At 40.6% G+C, this 17,209-nt stretch overlaps 1 protein-coding gene across 1 annotated transcript in view; it reads left to right on the top strand.

The window, feature by feature from the left end:
- tmtc2b (transmembrane O-mannosyltransferase targeting cadherins 2b) overlaps positions 1-16,896 on the top strand; it is a 98,064-nt gene extending 81,168 nt beyond the window's left edge. Inside the window, exons 9-12 of the mRNA XM_080504263.1 lie at positions 1,158-1,239; positions 3,449-3,563; positions 8,922-8,985; positions 14,684-16,896. Of these exons, the coding sequence (XP_080360389.1) occupies positions 1,158-1,239; positions 3,449-3,563; positions 8,922-8,985; positions 14,684-14,863 (441 nt within the window). The 3' untranslated portion in view covers positions 14,864-16,896. The remainder of the gene's footprint in view (positions 1-1,157; positions 1,240-3,448; positions 3,564-8,921; positions 8,986-14,683) is intronic.
- The last annotated feature ends 313 nt before the right edge of the window (positions 16,897-17,209 follow it).

Below are 17,209 nucleotides of genomic sequence, written 5' to 3'. Positions count from 1 at the left end.
TGTTAAACATGTACTTAGCGCAGGCTTGATTTTCCTGCAACATCAAGAGAAACCACACTCCGGTATTTACACTAGAAATTTTCTGTTATTTATTGAATCTGCTGCTCAGTGAAAATGTAGCCGCTCGACTGAGTCCACGGTCATTAATACCACAGTGTGCCGAAGTGATCCGAGCCGATTCTCCTAACTGGCCCAACTGAAGCAATTTGTAGTATTTCGCACTTGTATAAATAGTTTTCTATTGGCTTATTCGGACTTTATTTAATCCTCCGCTATCTTTTCCGAGGCTTTGGCAAATTATCCCAAGTCTCCTGTAACTGCTGCGGCTCCAACTTAATAGCATGGATTATTCATGCGAGGACATTATCTGTTGGACTCAAACGCATACCGATAGTTGCATTATTAATGCATCGCCTTTTATTGATGAGCGGCACACTGGTAATTGTTGATCAGATGGCATCTGGGTGTCGGGAGTCCCAGCTGGCATGCGCCCTGGCCAGCTGCTCGGTTCTGTTTGAGCTGTGATTGGTTATACGCCACAGTCTGAAACGGCCTTGGGGGGGTTTCGGCCCCTCGGGGCGCTCCAGTGTTTTCTCTCCTCATCATGGTATGCTCACCCTTTCCCCGGTGTGGAATCTTTCATCTTTTGAAAGCTTGCAACAACATTGTGCTCGCCAGACAGAGAAAAAAAATAAAATCTGTGCGTTGGCTGCACACCTGTGTGAGAAAAATCAAAAGTCATTCCCAGTCCTCTCTCTCTCTCTCTCTCTCTCTCTCTCCCGTTTCCAACGCGCCGCTGGTCCTCGTCTTCGTTTCGCGGCGGTCAAGGCCACACACACCAGCAATCCGCGGTCGTGCTCTGGAAGTGTTATTTGCACAGATAAAAGTGTGTAATGAATGAGTCTCTGCACCCGTCTGCTTCGCCGCGCACTTTTGACGACACGACACATGAGCCTGGAAGAATAACACCCGCGGTCCGCGTGTTTCATGTCTGTTTATTAGGATTTATTGTCGAAGTCGGCCTGCGGTTGAGAGGGGGACATTAGGTATACACAAAGGTATTCTGGCTGTTGGGCTGACTGTGGTGTTTTTATAATGAGGGGTTTTGAGGGGTAGTTGAAACAATAATGACACAGTGTTTAATTCGTCTCTCTCAGGGGCAGAAAACAGAAGCGGAGAGGTTCTTCATGAAGGCCATCCAACTCGACCCCACAAAAGGCAACTGTTACATGCATTATGGTAAGCATTGATTTATTTTATCTTTTTCCTTTCGGCCTAATATGCATTCTTGTGCGTCAAATAGTTGATGTGGAAATGTACCACGTTCATGCTTTAGTGTAAATCGGGTTTTCATCAGTTCTGTATCGTTATTGAGTAGTTAGATGGACACTATAAGTGTAGGTATTAGGTTTGAATGCCACTGTCAGTGGGTCACCTGAGCAAGGCCTCTATAAGGTATTTAGTGGCCTATTATTCCATTATAAGTCCACAATATCAGCCTCTGCATGTTTTTTTTTTTTATAGCAGTGGTGTCAAACACATTTTAATTTCATCTTGAGTTAAAATAGTGTCATTTAAATGTAAAAGGTTGGGTTTTTTTTTTTTTTTTTTCACAGAATATACATGGTGAAAATGTCCATATTTTGCTGCAAAACCAAACAATTATTTGAAAAAAATGACTACAGTATTATCATAAAGCCATTTTTAATGAAACCTTCTCGTGTAAAAATACAGTAAAATGTCAAGAAAACGCCTATAGTTGTTGCATTATGCATGTTTTTAGAAACTCACCCAGACTGTTACTTCATTGCTTGCAAATTAGCCTCAAATCCATGCTATCTTTCATGGCAGCATGACTGACATCTCAGTAGTTCAGGTCTCAATGTTGTGTTGTGTCTGCTCCTATTAAGAAATGTGTTAAAAATTTGGTGGGCCAGATTGCAGCTTCTTGCAGTTTGGTTTTGGCCCACGGACCTCGCGTTTGACAACCGCCGTTTTCGAGGATCACAAGAAGAAACAATTGTTCTTTTCAGTCCTTTAATGCGTTCAGAATCACAGATGTGTGATTAAGCTTCAGCCTTTGTTCTTAGATTTAATCTCCATCATAATAACAATTTCAATAAGTTGACAGGTTATTTGCATTCTTGCTTTCCAAAGTGTCTGAAAGCCTTTTCTGTCTCAAGCCGCATTTTATTATGGCCCGATGTGTCGAATCAGCAGCACTGCACTGGTGTGTGCAAGTGGCATTTAAGGCAATCGATGCATCAAGTCGATGGTGGATTTTATTTTTGTTGAGGAACTATCTGAGGTTTGTCATCTCCAAAGGTTAATCAATCTGGTAATAGTGCAATGAACTGTATTGATTGACAGAGACAGTGGCTTTCCAACAAAACCATGTAGATAACCAGGCTGTGGCAATATTTAGGTAGCTGGAGTGAAGGAATCGATATAGTGTTAGCGCCTGGCGTATGAGATTAAACTGCAGTTAGGTTCTTATATTTTTTTCATGCCAGAGTCATGCTTAGTTTACAAATGTATTATTGTGTGTGTATGTTGGAACAGATGATAAATGTAGAATTTTTGATGTACAAACTGCAGTACAAAAATTTGTATTGAAAGAGGCTTTTTTCCGAGTTTTATTCAAAAATGTGCATCGTCAACACAATTATGTCCGTTTTATTATTTAATCTAGATTTTCCATTATTTGTAGAGTCCTAAAGATACATCTTTAAATGAAAGATGCTTATATTGCAGTATTCACACTGTAAACCACATTTCCCAATAGCGGCGTGTCTATTTTTCCAGTTGTAAGTTAATTTAAAGTCCTGTCTTAATCATATATTGACACTGCAGGGATGTTTTTAAGGTTTTTCTCCACTGAGTCATAGCTTGAAGACTCCTTAAATCCATCTCTCACCTCAGGCTAGTAATGCCGCTACAGTTACAGCCACAATCACTAAGAAAAACACATCCCAGGTTCACTCGGTGGTCCAGCATCCTGGTACAGTGGACGACCTAACCAAAGTCAACAGGGTATTAGTTCCTGTCTAAACCTTGCTCCTACCACGAGGCCCACCCCTCGGTTCACGGCCTTGTCGTGGCTTCCTCAACCCCAAACTTATTAGATGCGTCCACGGCGATTCACTGCAAGCCAGGCACGCCCATAATGAGACACAAATCTCCCGTGAGAAACGTTTCACTCCCAAAGAATCTAATGCATCAAGGCCGGCTAATCTGAACAAATGGGTCTGAAAGATGGCCAAGGTGAGATGGTACCACGCACTTGTTCCTAATGTTTCAGCCTGTTATTACTGAGGGAGTCTAGACTGTCCCTTCTCTGAGGCCAAATCCAACATTATTAGTCGGTGTGTTTGTGTGTGTGTATATGTGTCCTGCTCCGTTGTAAGGATCCCCCCAGCATTTTAACAGTTCTCCCCTGCCCCACCAGGTCAGTTTTTGTTGGAGGAGTCACGACTCCTGGAAGCCGCGGAGATGGCAAAGAAGGCGGCGCGCCTCGACAGCGGGGAGTTCGACGTGGTCTTCAGTGCAGCCCACATGCTCAGGTGACTGTTTGATTGGAGTCATTCTTTGTGTGTGGTTGGATGAAGACGTGTTTATGAGAGGAGGAGGAGAGTGGGGGTGGGGGTCGACTGTCTGCACGGTTTATCCCGGGGGGGGGGGGGGGGGGGGGGGGGGGGGGGGGCTTACACAACTTTTCAGCTGGTGTGATTTCCTTGGCTGTACTTTGGAATTCTACCCAGGAACTGCTGGTTTGTCTTAGTGCACAGTGCAGTCGTGCAGTTTGTTAAGCTGTCTCTTAACCAGTTTCATTATTTCACTGCTGGTCCTAACTCATGCTTTTAAATCCGTAAAAGCAGAAAAGTCTCCCTTGCTGCCTCAAGGTTCCAACTGTCCGTACGAAAAAGGCGAAAAAGCCTTCATGTGTTCTGCTCCATGTTCATGGAATGTTTTGCAGAAAGATTTTAAACTCACAGAGCTGGTCTCATTGGAAGAGTTTAGGGCCCTTTTACAGCAACTGGAAACAAAAAAATATTTTTTTACCCAACTTATTTCTAATTATTTGGTGGCTTTTATAGTTTTATCTTTCATATGCTCTTACTTTGTGACTGTATTTTTTATTGTTTTTCATGTACTTGTTTCTTTGCTATTTATTTGTTTTAGGAACATTTTAGTATTATTTTGACACTGGAAATTTATTTTAGCGACTGCTACCAGGACACAGTTGTATAAGAGACTGCTAATCTCAATGTGGTTCTCCTGACTAAATGAAGGCTCATGAAATGACGTGAAATACGCTATAAACATTAATAATGGTGAGTACACAGATATTCATAAGGGACAGACAACACAGGATTGTTTTTACGTGTGACTGTCAATTATAGAACGACCAAGTCCCAGGAGAATATGGACTGGGAGTCGTGATGCTCTGAAGGCAAACATTGTTGTTATTGTTGATCTACCTGCGCATGTGCAGGAGAACTATTTACAAGGCCCAAGGTTCATGTGCGCAGTAGCAACGTTTCAACCGTCGGAACCAAGATAAAGTCCGAGCATTTTCAAAAAGTTCCACCTTGGAAGGCGTTAAAAAAAAGATAAAAGTGTTTTAATTGAAAATGTCGTGAAAATGTTGCGATTTCACTTTGTCACGTAAACAGGCCCTATGTTGCTGGCTTTGGATTAGGATTGCGTTGTTACCAAAGGTAGAGCTTGAATTAAGCTTCAGTCATGAGAAACAACCTGAGGATTTTTAGTTCAGCTCCTGGTTGAAATCCTGTCCAGTAGTGCGAGACAGCGCTTTGTTAAGAAGCCGAATGGTTGCTCTTCCCCCCATCAGCCCCATCATTGAGGGTCTTCACCACCAGCTGTCTTCAGTAGAGGGGAGCCTCTTCCAGGGTCCGGACCTCTGGCAACTAAAGAGAGCTTCAAGCAGCGTTTGGGTTGAACTCATCTCCGCCTGCTTAGCATGGGGTCCCACTCCTCCAGGGCTCAGGTTCTTTATATGTTTGTCTTGGATGCAGACGTGGAACGGCCGGTGGGGACACGAGTGAATCTACACAACAAAGAAGGAGTGGAGATTAAAGGAAGGAGCCAAGGGGCTTCTCAAATTTGCAAAATGTCATTTACAACCCACCCGGGTGTTTGTTTGGGGGTTTTTTTGCCCACTTTGCTTCCTCTCAAATAATGTCCCTTCTTCCTCCTGAAACAAGCTCGTATTTTATTGAGACGTCACATCTCATCCATAGTGTGAGAGTAGGGCAAGGAAGGTTTGATAGTAGTATGGCTAACCGGTATGTGCTTGTGTTTTCCTGTAATAGATCAGAATGCTCTGGTGCAGAAAATAAATGCTGTAGGATTTTAGAAACAGTCAAGTTGAAAGTATAAAAGAGCTTATTGTAATAAGCTAAAAATAAACAATTAAGAGTTACAGTTCAGACTGATGATGAGGGAAAGGAAGCATCATTAATCATTGCATTACTATGTCCTGTTCTTTAGATAGCAGTTGTGTTGTTGTTGTTGTTGGGTTTTTGTTTTTCAGTTGCACATGTAAATTATTCCAAGAATTTATTGGATGAGCATTATTAAGCCACTGGCCTCAGCCTCTTGCTCTTGTTTGCGTTTCAATTTGTATTGAACTATGACCTGAAACAAACCATTAATTAATATACTTAAACGTTCAAGGTACTTTCTCTATGTTTATTGTGTTTTTTTCCCGATAGTTTTGTGAATCTGCCTAAATAATTTGATGTCATTTTTTTTTATTCAGTGTTTTAGCCTTACCTATTAAGAGCCGTGCAAAAATGTGTGCACAGAGCAAAACACAGGAGGAAACTTCCAGTTTGAAATGTTCCTACTTCTCAGTTGGGAAAATGTGTCTAAATTCAGTCAAATTCAAGGTTGCCAAGAACTCACTATAATAAAATCTATGTATAAAGTATACATATGATTACATTTTGTTAAGAGTTTTGAAAAAATTGGGATAAAAAACAGGTTCTATCATAAATTAACTTATAAAAACAGCTAATTTAAAGTCAGGCCTATGAAACTGTGACTTAAGAAGTCTTAAAGTCAATGGGTAAGGTTGTCGTGCTCCTCGTTCACCTCATTCAAACCACATGTCATTTACAATAATCTAATACCGTATGCCTGAAATATTACTTATACTGCTAACATGATATCAGATATACCAAGTGGTGCGTATTTGTCAAGAACTATTTGGAATTGTTGATCACATAATGGTAATGCAGAGAAATTGGAGGCAAGTGTTATTATGTGTGTGGCACAGATCCATCACTGGCCTTGGGAAAGATGTTTCTTTTTCGTGCAGCTTTTGAGGATCTCGCTCTAACAAAATGTAATTGTTTGCCGGAGACAGATGGGACGGCTGCGGTTCAAGCACAAGTAGATGGTTGAAAATGCAATTTGCTCTCACAATCATTAGTATCCAACTATGACATGCTCGTGAGCAATATCTGTCAGTGTGTGTCTGGAGTTAATAAAGTTTACATAAAAAGATAAACAAAAAAAAAAAAACCTGGGAGATCCGTGGTTTGGGTGTGGATTTGAAATATGGTCAAGAATTTTTATTTTCTCAAGGGAGCCTCATTCCATTCACTTGTGCTCAATTTTCTCATCACTCTCCGTTTGTTCCTGTACTGTTAGTCTCATACAGACGTTCTCATGGGACAGCTCAAGGAGGCCCACTGTTCCCCACTTCTCATCTGATAATTTGTTTATAAATGCAATAATAATATTACACATTGAATTGAATTGATCCATTTTTCTTCTCAGCAGGTTATGCTTTCTAAATATTATGCTGGCAAACAAACATGTGGTTGTGGTTGAACGCAAAACCCACATTTATAATCTCGGGACAAATACAGCAACGCCAGCTGGAGTTTGGATCGTCTCTGGAATGTAAAACGCTTCCTTGGGACCAGGCTGGAAAATTTCAGTCGTACTAAAATAAATACAAACAGCCTGCATTTGAAGTTTGTCAGCAAATAAGATGTACGCTGATAAAGTTGTGTCAGTTTGTTTACCGCTGCAGCCACACACTGAAGTGTTTAAGTTGTCATCTGAATTATGAACAAGTACACAGTCTGATGGAGATGCATCACACACATGTTGGTGTTTCCCAAATGTTCCTGTAAGCACTATACAAAGGGCTACAATCCCTGAAATGGACCAGTATGATCTCCCGATTAAGTCATTTTTGGGCTGATATATGATTTACTAACATCATATATCAGCGGTGTCAAACATAAGGCCTGTGAGATTGATGAGCAAGGGGCTCCAATAAAGCAAATTGTAAATTCAAAAACATTGACTCAATAGTGTTTTGGACATTTCACTGTATTTTGCACCAAAAGTTTTCATTGAAATTGGCTATATCTTGAAATTGTTGTCATTTTTGTTTGTGTTTCTTCATTTTCATCAGGTAAACTCTCCGTCGCAACAGAGAAAAATGTTCACATTTAAATTTAAAGGTCAATATGGCACTATTTTTTACTACTCTGGCCCGCTGAAGATGTTTATGGCCCCTGAACTAAAGTGTGTTGAACACCCCTGCTGTGTAACTTCCTGAGTTACAAACTGCTATTTTATTTCACTAAAGTGGTAAGAAAGGGTCTGTGCCAACAGAAATATAAAAACTCTTATGGTGGGCAGAGCATACATAAGTACAAAGTCTTTTGTCAATTAGCCAATTCAGATAATTTTCATTTTGTCTGTCTGTTTTTATTCTTATTTTTAATGAGAAAAATATTTAAAAAAAAGATAAATAGTTGAGGCATACCAGTTTTTTTATTTATTTAGATTTAAATAATTTCCATTTTAAATAGTTTTCATTGTTTGCCGTGATTTGCAGAACTGAAAAATAACAGTTCTCCCTCTTGCCTTTAAAGCTCAAACCACTTATATCTCATATGACAATGTTTTTCAAACCGAGCATGAACGTGTGCCCGCTCGGGTCATTTTGACTTCTATCTGGAACTGTACAACTGATGTTTTCTTAACGTACTGCGACAGCCGAAATGAAACCGCGGCTCCAAAAGGAGTTGTATCCTTTGATCATTACGACTTAAGGGGCTCCACAGTCTGCCGTCATTGACTCCATCCTTGACTTTGTCAAGCGAAATTGTTCACAATTAGACAATTGTTACCATCAGTGAAAAGCCCGCGGCTGTGGATCATAAAAGTTATTTCTGTGATACCGGGCTATTAACAACAGGAAGTATTTTGTGACGCTGGTTTGTGTGCAGCAGTAGGTGGAGCAGTGGATTATGACGGAAAATAAGTGGCGTAATATAGGACATTCCCTGCAGGTTTTATGTCCTGAGGAACAAAGTATTTTTGGTTTCAGGGACTCATGCAGACAACCCATCTGCCTTAAACTCTTTATGTTTTTTTCCCCACAGTGCCTCATATATGCCATGTTTTGTTGCATCTGTTCCAGAAACTCTGCTGCTGCCTTTGTTATGATGGCATGATGAAATTATTTTTGTTTTTCCTCAATATTTCTACACCATCCAGCACAACAGACCACATTTCCCCGGACCACATGGAAACAAAAATGTCCAGTAAATATTCCTGATCAGCTTTGGTTTCTTAGAATTTCATCAAACATCCAATAAACCAAATGTCCTAACCTCAACGTTCAATTAAAATGGGAAAATGCTTTGCTTTGCGCTTCTCGGCAGAGATTGTATCTGGTTGAAAGATGCTATCGGAGGAGAAACCTACGAGCGATTGGATCCGCTTCTCTCCTCCTTCATGTTGTTTCCCTGTGATTTTGTCAATGACCCCTGAGCACCCGTAAACACACGGGGTACAAGGCCTCATCCGAAGCCAGGAGCAATAAAAATGAGTAATGGTCGCCTCTCTCTGTTTTCCCTTTGCAGACAAGCCAGCCTGAATGAGGCAGCCGAGAAGTATTACGAACAAGCAGCGAGCCTGAGACCCAATGTGAGTAAAAAAATAAAAAATAAATTCCAACTAATCATTCCTCCCCCAAGCCTATTTACCCTGATGGACAGCGTGCAATCAGTCTGGGTAGTTTTCCGATATTATTACTGCCCTGTCTCCGTCCTCACAGCAGCCTTCATTGTCCACCGAGCCCGAAAAAAAATGATCGGCTAAGTTTTTACTAAGCTCAGAGGTTTGCTTGTGCAACATCCATCACCAACTTCAAAGCTGGGGCCAGGGTAAGCAAAGTGGAAAGAATAATGATAATAACACTCAGTCAGGGGACTGTGACATCTTGAAAATGAATGGGGGTCCTGTCTTTAAGGGCTCTGACAGGATGGGTCGAGTTCCATAAGTAAGGGCCACATAGGGAGCGATGTTTGTTTGGCATCAGGTCACCATGTTTATGTCTGAAACTTGATTAGAAGAAAGAGCGAAAATTAATGACGGAAGACATCTGAACAAAGTTACACAGACAATAAAGTTTGATTGTATGAGCATATAAACAACTATAGCCTACGCAAAGTTTAACAAACAAAAAACAAAAAAACCTGAAGTATAACAAAGGGTTACATTTAAGCTCCTATCCTGTTCCATTGTGTGTTTTCACCATTTAATTGAACCCAGATGGAGGGTTAGATAGAAAATCATTTTTTCCTATTGCTGGAGTTCAAATGCATATAGAAATAATGAAGCACAGAGTTTAAGGTGAACTTTGGAAACGTTTCCCCTCCTACTGCAAATGCATATTTATGCTTTGCTCACACTTTTAGCATAATAAACATCATTATGAAACATCTATATAGCTTTTCCTGCATACGGCTGACATCCTCATTTTCACCCACAGTGAATTCATCAAGTTCGTGTCCTACATCCACAGTTTCAAATACTTAAAGCACTTTGCACGATGAATATATGCACATCGATTAAGTACACGTGCAAATTTCACAAGTGTTCCCTTCATTTCGACAAAAACATTAAAATATACATATACTCTCTGCAGAAATAGTTCGCACATGTATTAATCCATCAAAAAATGACCTTGACATGGAGGCAAACCTGTTGAGGACCGTGTCTTTTTGCTGCATATTTGCATGGTTGTGTCTTTTTGAAGACAGAGGTCAAAGGTGAGGACGCTCAGGGACCCTCATTATTTGGAACACATTCCATCTTACCTCCGACACGAAAGTATATGAAAACCACTGCCGAAAATTGGAATTAGTGGTTGAACTATTATTAGGAAGAATATGAAAATTCCATTATTTGGCCACTTTGTGTCTGACCGCCTTTTGCCATTTGTATTGCTTCGAGCTGAGGCACGACTGTAATTTAGTCTCTTAATCCATCTTCTTCACCATTACGCTTTGTTCTCTGCAATGTGACTTGACTTGAGCCATGTAGCCTGTCCATCTTCATTTGTCATTTCACTCTTTACTGTGGCTCGACTCTTCAACTCTCCACCGGTGTTTCACATTAAACACACACACGTCTGCTCTGACTGAGCGAGGGAGGACAATTCCCCTCATTCAAGGGATTTAGACCGTCGATCCTACAACTCCTTCTATCTCGCCGAGCTGAGCCCAATCGGATGCGTGCTTAGCGACCGTTGCCCTCCGCAACCTTTAACATCTGTACTTTCAAACTTTGCCATTCTGATGTTTTTTTGCTTAAGTGCCTATCTGGAGTCAATGCGGGCAGGTCATCCCCCGTCCCAGCCTCACGTTGAATGCTCACAGCCTCCGCGACACATGTTGCTTTACAAGTCGAGGTTAATATGCCTCTACATCTGGCCATGGTTGTGCTTCTACATGCCACTTTTGGCAAGGGTGGGGAGTCAAAGAGGTTGCAAAGCAGCAGGAAATGAGAAAAAAATTAAAGCTTTTGACAAGGCTGTGTTCTGCAAAGTGTTGCAAAGGCAGAGAAGAATCCACGAGAAAGGGTATAAATCACAAAGTCCTAAATATATGAAGGAGAAAGGGCAGTTTTTGTACGTTAAGAGCCTTTGGGGAGACTTAAGAAAGGAACACAAACTCAGGAATTGATAAGTTCTGCATGGGGGTGAAGGGAACAGTCTTTTGAACCTGTGCTGCAGCTTTACTATGAAGAAAACCAGGAGCCAGTTGACTCATTGGCCCGAGGGTTTTCACCGTTTCATATGTTGCCCCGCTGAATTCCTTTCTCAAGGGGTAGAGACGGTGTGCACACAAATATGTTCACTTCTGCTGGCAGGTTTTGGTGTATTTTCAGTTGGATCAGTGTCTGGAATGGGTAGATGATCATTGTATTCATTGTATCATAAGCAGCTGCAGAGAATGTTGCAAAAATCTTGAAATTAATCTGCATCTGTTGATTTTCTCAAACAACTTGTTATTCAGCTCCATCATTAAAGGTTGGAGGGTCATTTGAAATGTAGCGTCTCTCAGTGTCAAGGTTTGTCGGTTCTGTCTCCATCTTTCCCTCTTGTAAGTGTGTGGCTGAAAATTGTAGCAAATTGTAGCAAATTGTTCCATGTTGGTAAAATCCTTTTCACCATTGACTATGTCACGTAGGAAGGTCAATGACCTTTAAAGTTTAATGTCATCCTCAAAGATGACATTAAAAGTGTTTGGCACCTACTGTTTGCAGTTGCCATGCTTAAGTGTGGTCCCCCCACTGCCACTTTTCGCTGGGCCCATGTCTATGCAAAATTGCATTTTGGCAAGCAATTTTCAGACTAGTGGAATGAAAGAAAGAAAAAAAAAAAAAGAAAAAAAAATCACTAACTTGCAAATTGATCTCCTCCATAATTCTGTGGTTTGACCCACAAATGTTGGAGTCAAACACGGGGTAATTTAAAGAGCGAACTGCCTCAGAATTACCCCGGCCATTAAATTCAGGAACGCTTTTGAAGCACAGAGACAAACTTTTGTTTGGCTAAAAGATTAATGTAAGTGCACAATAAGAAGAGAGTGCGGTAAATGTGACGCCTCAAACCGAGATGGTATAGTGATGCACGTTTGAGGTGAAAAACAGAAGAGCTGTTGGTCATGCCAGCCTCAATATCTGGCAAAAGCATCTGTGTTGTGGTTTACATTTGCTGAGGAATGAAATGGCTTCTCTCCAAAGGACAGTGGGATTACTCTAGTCCGTTTGATTTATTCACTAGTTTAATTCTGCCTGTGAGAAATGCAGCACTATTGAACATATTGTTCTCATTCACATACTGATGCATGGCACATCGCTCATCCCACCTTGGCGGTGGAAAAACAGAAATGTTTTGAGAGTTCAGTTACAAGACATGGATGGAACGGTCCAATGGGTGGGGGGGGGGGGCTCATGCAATCAACAGTGTGGACAAAGTAAGATAAATGGTCTTGATATCTAGAAGAACTGGAGTTTGTTAACCTCCCTGGAATGCTTGGACCACCGTACATTAAGACTGTGATGATAGGCCATCAGATTTCATGGAAAGCGCTTTATTTATACAGCAAATATTTGTCATATTTTTTTGTGAATTACATTGCAGAACATTGTTAATCAGCATATTATAGAAAATTCACAAGTTCTAAAAAAGAGAAATTACAAAGTCAAAAGCTGATTTGTATCACTTAAGGGCGGCAATATGAAATGGTTTCTATTTAAATGGCTAAGGGTTTACAATAAATGCTGTTTTGTTTTGGCGTTGCTATTCTGTTTCACTCATTCACATAATATTGCACTGTATTTCTCAAAGAAAATACTTTTTTTTGTCAAGCGATCAAGTGGAGAATTACACCTAATTACCTAATTGGCAGTGAGAAGAAAATTGTTAGCCTGCGGCACAGACCAAACATAAATGTCAGGATGCTATAACCATGCTTCATTTGAGGAGACATTGATGTATGATGGCGATGAAAACAGTAAAAAGTAACAAACACTGCAATAAAAACACACAACTGCCCCTTTTTTATTGCAGTTGTTATTCGAATTCTCCTCGTTTCCCAGGAATAAACAATTACAATCCTATAAAGCAGTAAAACAGTAGCTTCTCTACAGGGTTACACATCTTTTCCACATTTAGGGCTCAAATGATGATCATATGTGGCCCCGCCTTTGGCCTGGATGCTCCACACTGATGCGATTGCACCCCAGACACTTTTCCTGCACTTATGTGCGCATGACTCACTCGGCACGCCGATGATGACTTTGCCCCTCGGCACCAGCGGGAATAAACAGTATTTTCATCTCGGCCCACTTCAAAGTGGCGGTTTTGCAGCCTCTGTCATCTGTGGCTCCAGAGAAGACACTGGGACACGCAAGAGCTGCCTGGTTACCACGCTGCAAACAGTCTGGAAGATCTGACGAGCCAATCGCATGCCAGGGGGCGATCGTAAACCTCACGTAATGACAAAATGCTGTAATCCCGGGAACGAACCAGGATTTAATCTGTAACTTTATTTAGTCATCAACGCTTACCCTCACTCTTTAGCCAAAGAACTAAACTTTCTGAAATAGCGTCAAGTTGGCTGGGAGTCATTTTCTTTCCACAAAGTCAAAGGAGGAGAAGTAGAAAAATTACAAATACTCACATTGCCGTGATTAAGCTGAATTCTTTGGTGTGTTTATTTCTTATATTTCAATAGAGTTATAACTATACCAAGGGTGTCAAACATAAGGCCCGCAAGATGCTCAAATCAGGCTCAAAACACTGCCAAAAAAAAGCAATTTTTTTCTAAATTGTACAAGTTTATTTGTCTATAGTGTTTTTGCAATACTCCACATTTGCTCAAAGCAATAGACTTAGGAATAAAATATAATACAAATACATTTCATAACTGCTGTAATTTCCAGTTTTTCACACGCTTTGAACGCTCAACAGTACGGAAAGTATCGTAACTATAAATACATGAATGAAAACTTTTGTAAATACACAAGAAATGTATCAAATCTACATAAACACATAACACTATATGTTGAGGTTATATTTAAAAAGAGTGAGATCAGAAGTATAGCTAGAGTTAGTTTGTTTCAGAGTTAACAGACGTATGGTCGGCCAATGCCATGCGTGGCTTTAAAAACAGAACACATTATACAATCAACTGGGAAAATGTGTCTTTTAAACATGGATGTTTAGATATGGACCAGTACTCGTGACCCGGATGACTGTTGTTGAAAGGAAATGGTTAATAGATTTTATTCCATCAGCACATTCTACAAAATATATCACATTTGCTCACCCACCAATGACAAAAGTTGCCATCAAAGCTGCTTGTACACCATTGGGAGCAAATTGTAGTTTGTAGTCCTGCTGAAGGACACGGACAGGACGAACCGTGGGATTGAACCAAAAACCTTTTAACTGGAAGGTTACCTGATCTACTAATTGAGCCAAGAGGAGTACTCGTATTGGAGTATGTTTTTAATAACACAACTTTAAATTGGATAGTTGTACTTGAGCTGGGATTAAAAATATGAATATTTTATTAGATGATGTCTAAACAGCAATTTGATGAGCAAATAGCTCTCATTAACTGTACATGAGCTCAGTACCGATGTGCAACATTCGGCTGAATCACCGTCTTCAGGCCGACTTAAATGACTACGAGTTGTTGCGTTGTTCCTCTCTGCAGCTCGGCTTTAAACCAGCCTCAGGTTTGGTTTTTTTTGAGTCATTAGATTGTCATTATTATTCACACGCTTAAATTGACGCGCATCTTTTTTCTTCTCATTTTGCTTTCAGTATCCTGCAGCCTTGATGAACCTCGGAGCGATCCTTCACCTCAACGGGAAGCTGCAAGACGCTGAAGCCAATTACCTCAGAGCGCTGCAGCTGAAACCGGACGACACTATCACACAGTCCAACCTGCGGAAGCTGTGGAACATCATGGAGAAACAAGGCCTGAGGACCATGAGCCCCTGAGCACAGCGCCCCCCCCCCCCATCCCCTGTCTCCAGTCCGACGACCTGCCATCTGCACGCCAGATTCGCTGGAAGAGGGCGACCCTTTTTCGCTCCTCGCTCGCTCGCTCGTCTGGAGCGGGAGAGACTCAGGGAGGACGTTTGCTCGGGAAAAGGCCATGGCTGCACCGCGCAGCCTCCCTAATGACTGCTGAGCTCTGCATACAACCTCAGGCGAGCAGCTTTCCTCACAAGCATTGCTCACCGTTTGGCAGGCGCTGGCGTGGTATTTTGGACTTTGTGGAACTTTCTTCCCTCCGTCTTTATTTTTCTTTTCTTTTCCTTTTCTTTTTTTTTTTCTTTTAATAACAATAGCACTTGAACTTGAAGCGAGACCTTAGGTACATCCTTCAACATTTGTGACGAATCACTCTTTCGAAGCGCTTTTTTTTTCTTCTTCCACACTGCACATGCCAACATGTCAAGATGAGAAGGGTCTTATACTGCTGCACTGTGCAGGTTTTTTTTATTCCTTTTTTTGTTTGTTTATTTGGCCAGATGCTAATGAAAACCCCAAGGTCGATATTAATCAAGCAAGTTAACATCATCTCACAAATCTCAAATCTCCCATTTGTGTATTTGTTTCACTCCAGATTTGTGTAGCAGGCATCTTAATATTTAGTGAAAACTTGAAAAGGGAATATCCATTATTAGCCATTTGCAGCAGAGCAGCAACCTCCACTAAGACTGAATTTTGCCAAATATAGCATGTTCTTGCCTCACGGCTGAAAATATTAAAAAAATTTAAAAAATAAAAAATCCACATTAAAATGTGTAGCAGACAGCGTGACACGTACAGCTACTTCTTCTGCGAAGGTTAAGAAGTCGACATTGAAAGAAAACAAATCCCTCCACAGCAGGTAGAAGCTCGAGAACAGCAAAAACGAAGCTACCTTCTGGTCTCTGGAGGTCACACACGACACAGAAACAGCGACTGCAGCTGTGAGTACGTGGCTTTCAAACACACCTGAGTGTGTGCAGAGCTGAAACGGATGAAGGAGTTCCTCTGACCAAATACGAAAAAAGCTATAAGTCTCCGAAAAACACAGAGCTAAGTGCACAATCATGGCACGTCCAAGGGAAAATGTTTTATTACCTTTGTGTTGGAATAAAGTGATTTTTCAGTGTGTTTGTATAAATGAATCCTAATATATACCTGCATTGTGTACAGTATACGAAAATAAGTCATGCAGCAAATAAGTAGCCAGCAAAAAAATGTGGCTAACTGTACGAGTATTACCCATAATGTCCATGTTTCTCAGTCTTTAGGTCTCCTTTGTAGATAATCTGTGTGATTAACATTGTCTGTCTGTTGCCGTCAGCCTACAATCAGTGGAACCAGTGTGATCATTACTTCGTTTTTGGCCACAAAGCTCCTGTTATCTGTGTCCTCGGTTTATTACATTGTAAGTTATTGCAACAGAACCAGCTGGCACTGTGTTTTTTTGTTTTGTTTTGTTTTGTTTTGTTTTTTTACATGTAAAATGAAGTAAGCTTGAAGGAAGATGTATACGTTTGTGGTCCCACTGTAGGTAGAAACAGACTTAACACACACAATTGATGCTAAAGACTTTGAGTATTTGTCACTTTGATGCGGTCGTACTGCTGTTAACACCGTTCAGTATGTCAGTCACAGCTCACGTTCAACCCCACGTCCAGATGTGCAAATTTTCACATGTATATATATGAAGTGTTTGTGAAGAAACGCTGATATTGTAAATGCTTGAGTGAAGGTGTAAAAAGAAAAAAGTTTCACTCTGTGCCTCTGCTCAGGGATCTCAAGCGGTGGGCTATTGCAGACACTCAAAGCGTTTACTAAATTAAAATTTATTTTTGAAAGTTGTTGTATTTGTATAAATTATCAAGATTTGTAGCCTCTCTCTCCTTTTTGTAATATAAAAAGAATGAACAATGTGCCAGAATAGACTTTTCTTCCCAATGTTGTCTTCCCAATGTTCTTTTTTTTTTGTCCACAATAAATTTATGGTGTTTGGCTTTTTTGGGTTCTTTGCAGGCATTTTTGATTCCTCAAAACTTATTAACAGTGGTACATGTTGGTGAAACCGCCACTTATTATAAATTATTTACACTAATAGTCCAAGCATTGTTGTTTAGTTCTTAGATTTTTATCTCACAATTCACTGAAAATAAAGTTGCCTTTCAGGATGTAATTATTAACCTCAGATGCTTTTAGTGATCATTTGGTAAATAAATAAAATGCTTGGAAATATCCGATTCAAGAGTGTCAAGCATGTACGTGGACTAGCAAGCGAGCTGCAAATGTTTTTGTGAATTTTCTAGCCTGGGA

The sequence above is a fragment of the Blennius ocellaris genome, assembly GCF_963422515.1.
Source record: "Blennius ocellaris genome assembly, chromosome: 11".
Lineage (NCBI taxonomy): Eukaryota > Metazoa > Chordata > Actinopteri > Blenniiformes > Blenniidae > Blennius > Blennius ocellaris.
Note: the sequence above shows the minus strand (reverse complement) of the source record. Positions and strands in the feature narration are given on the sequence as shown.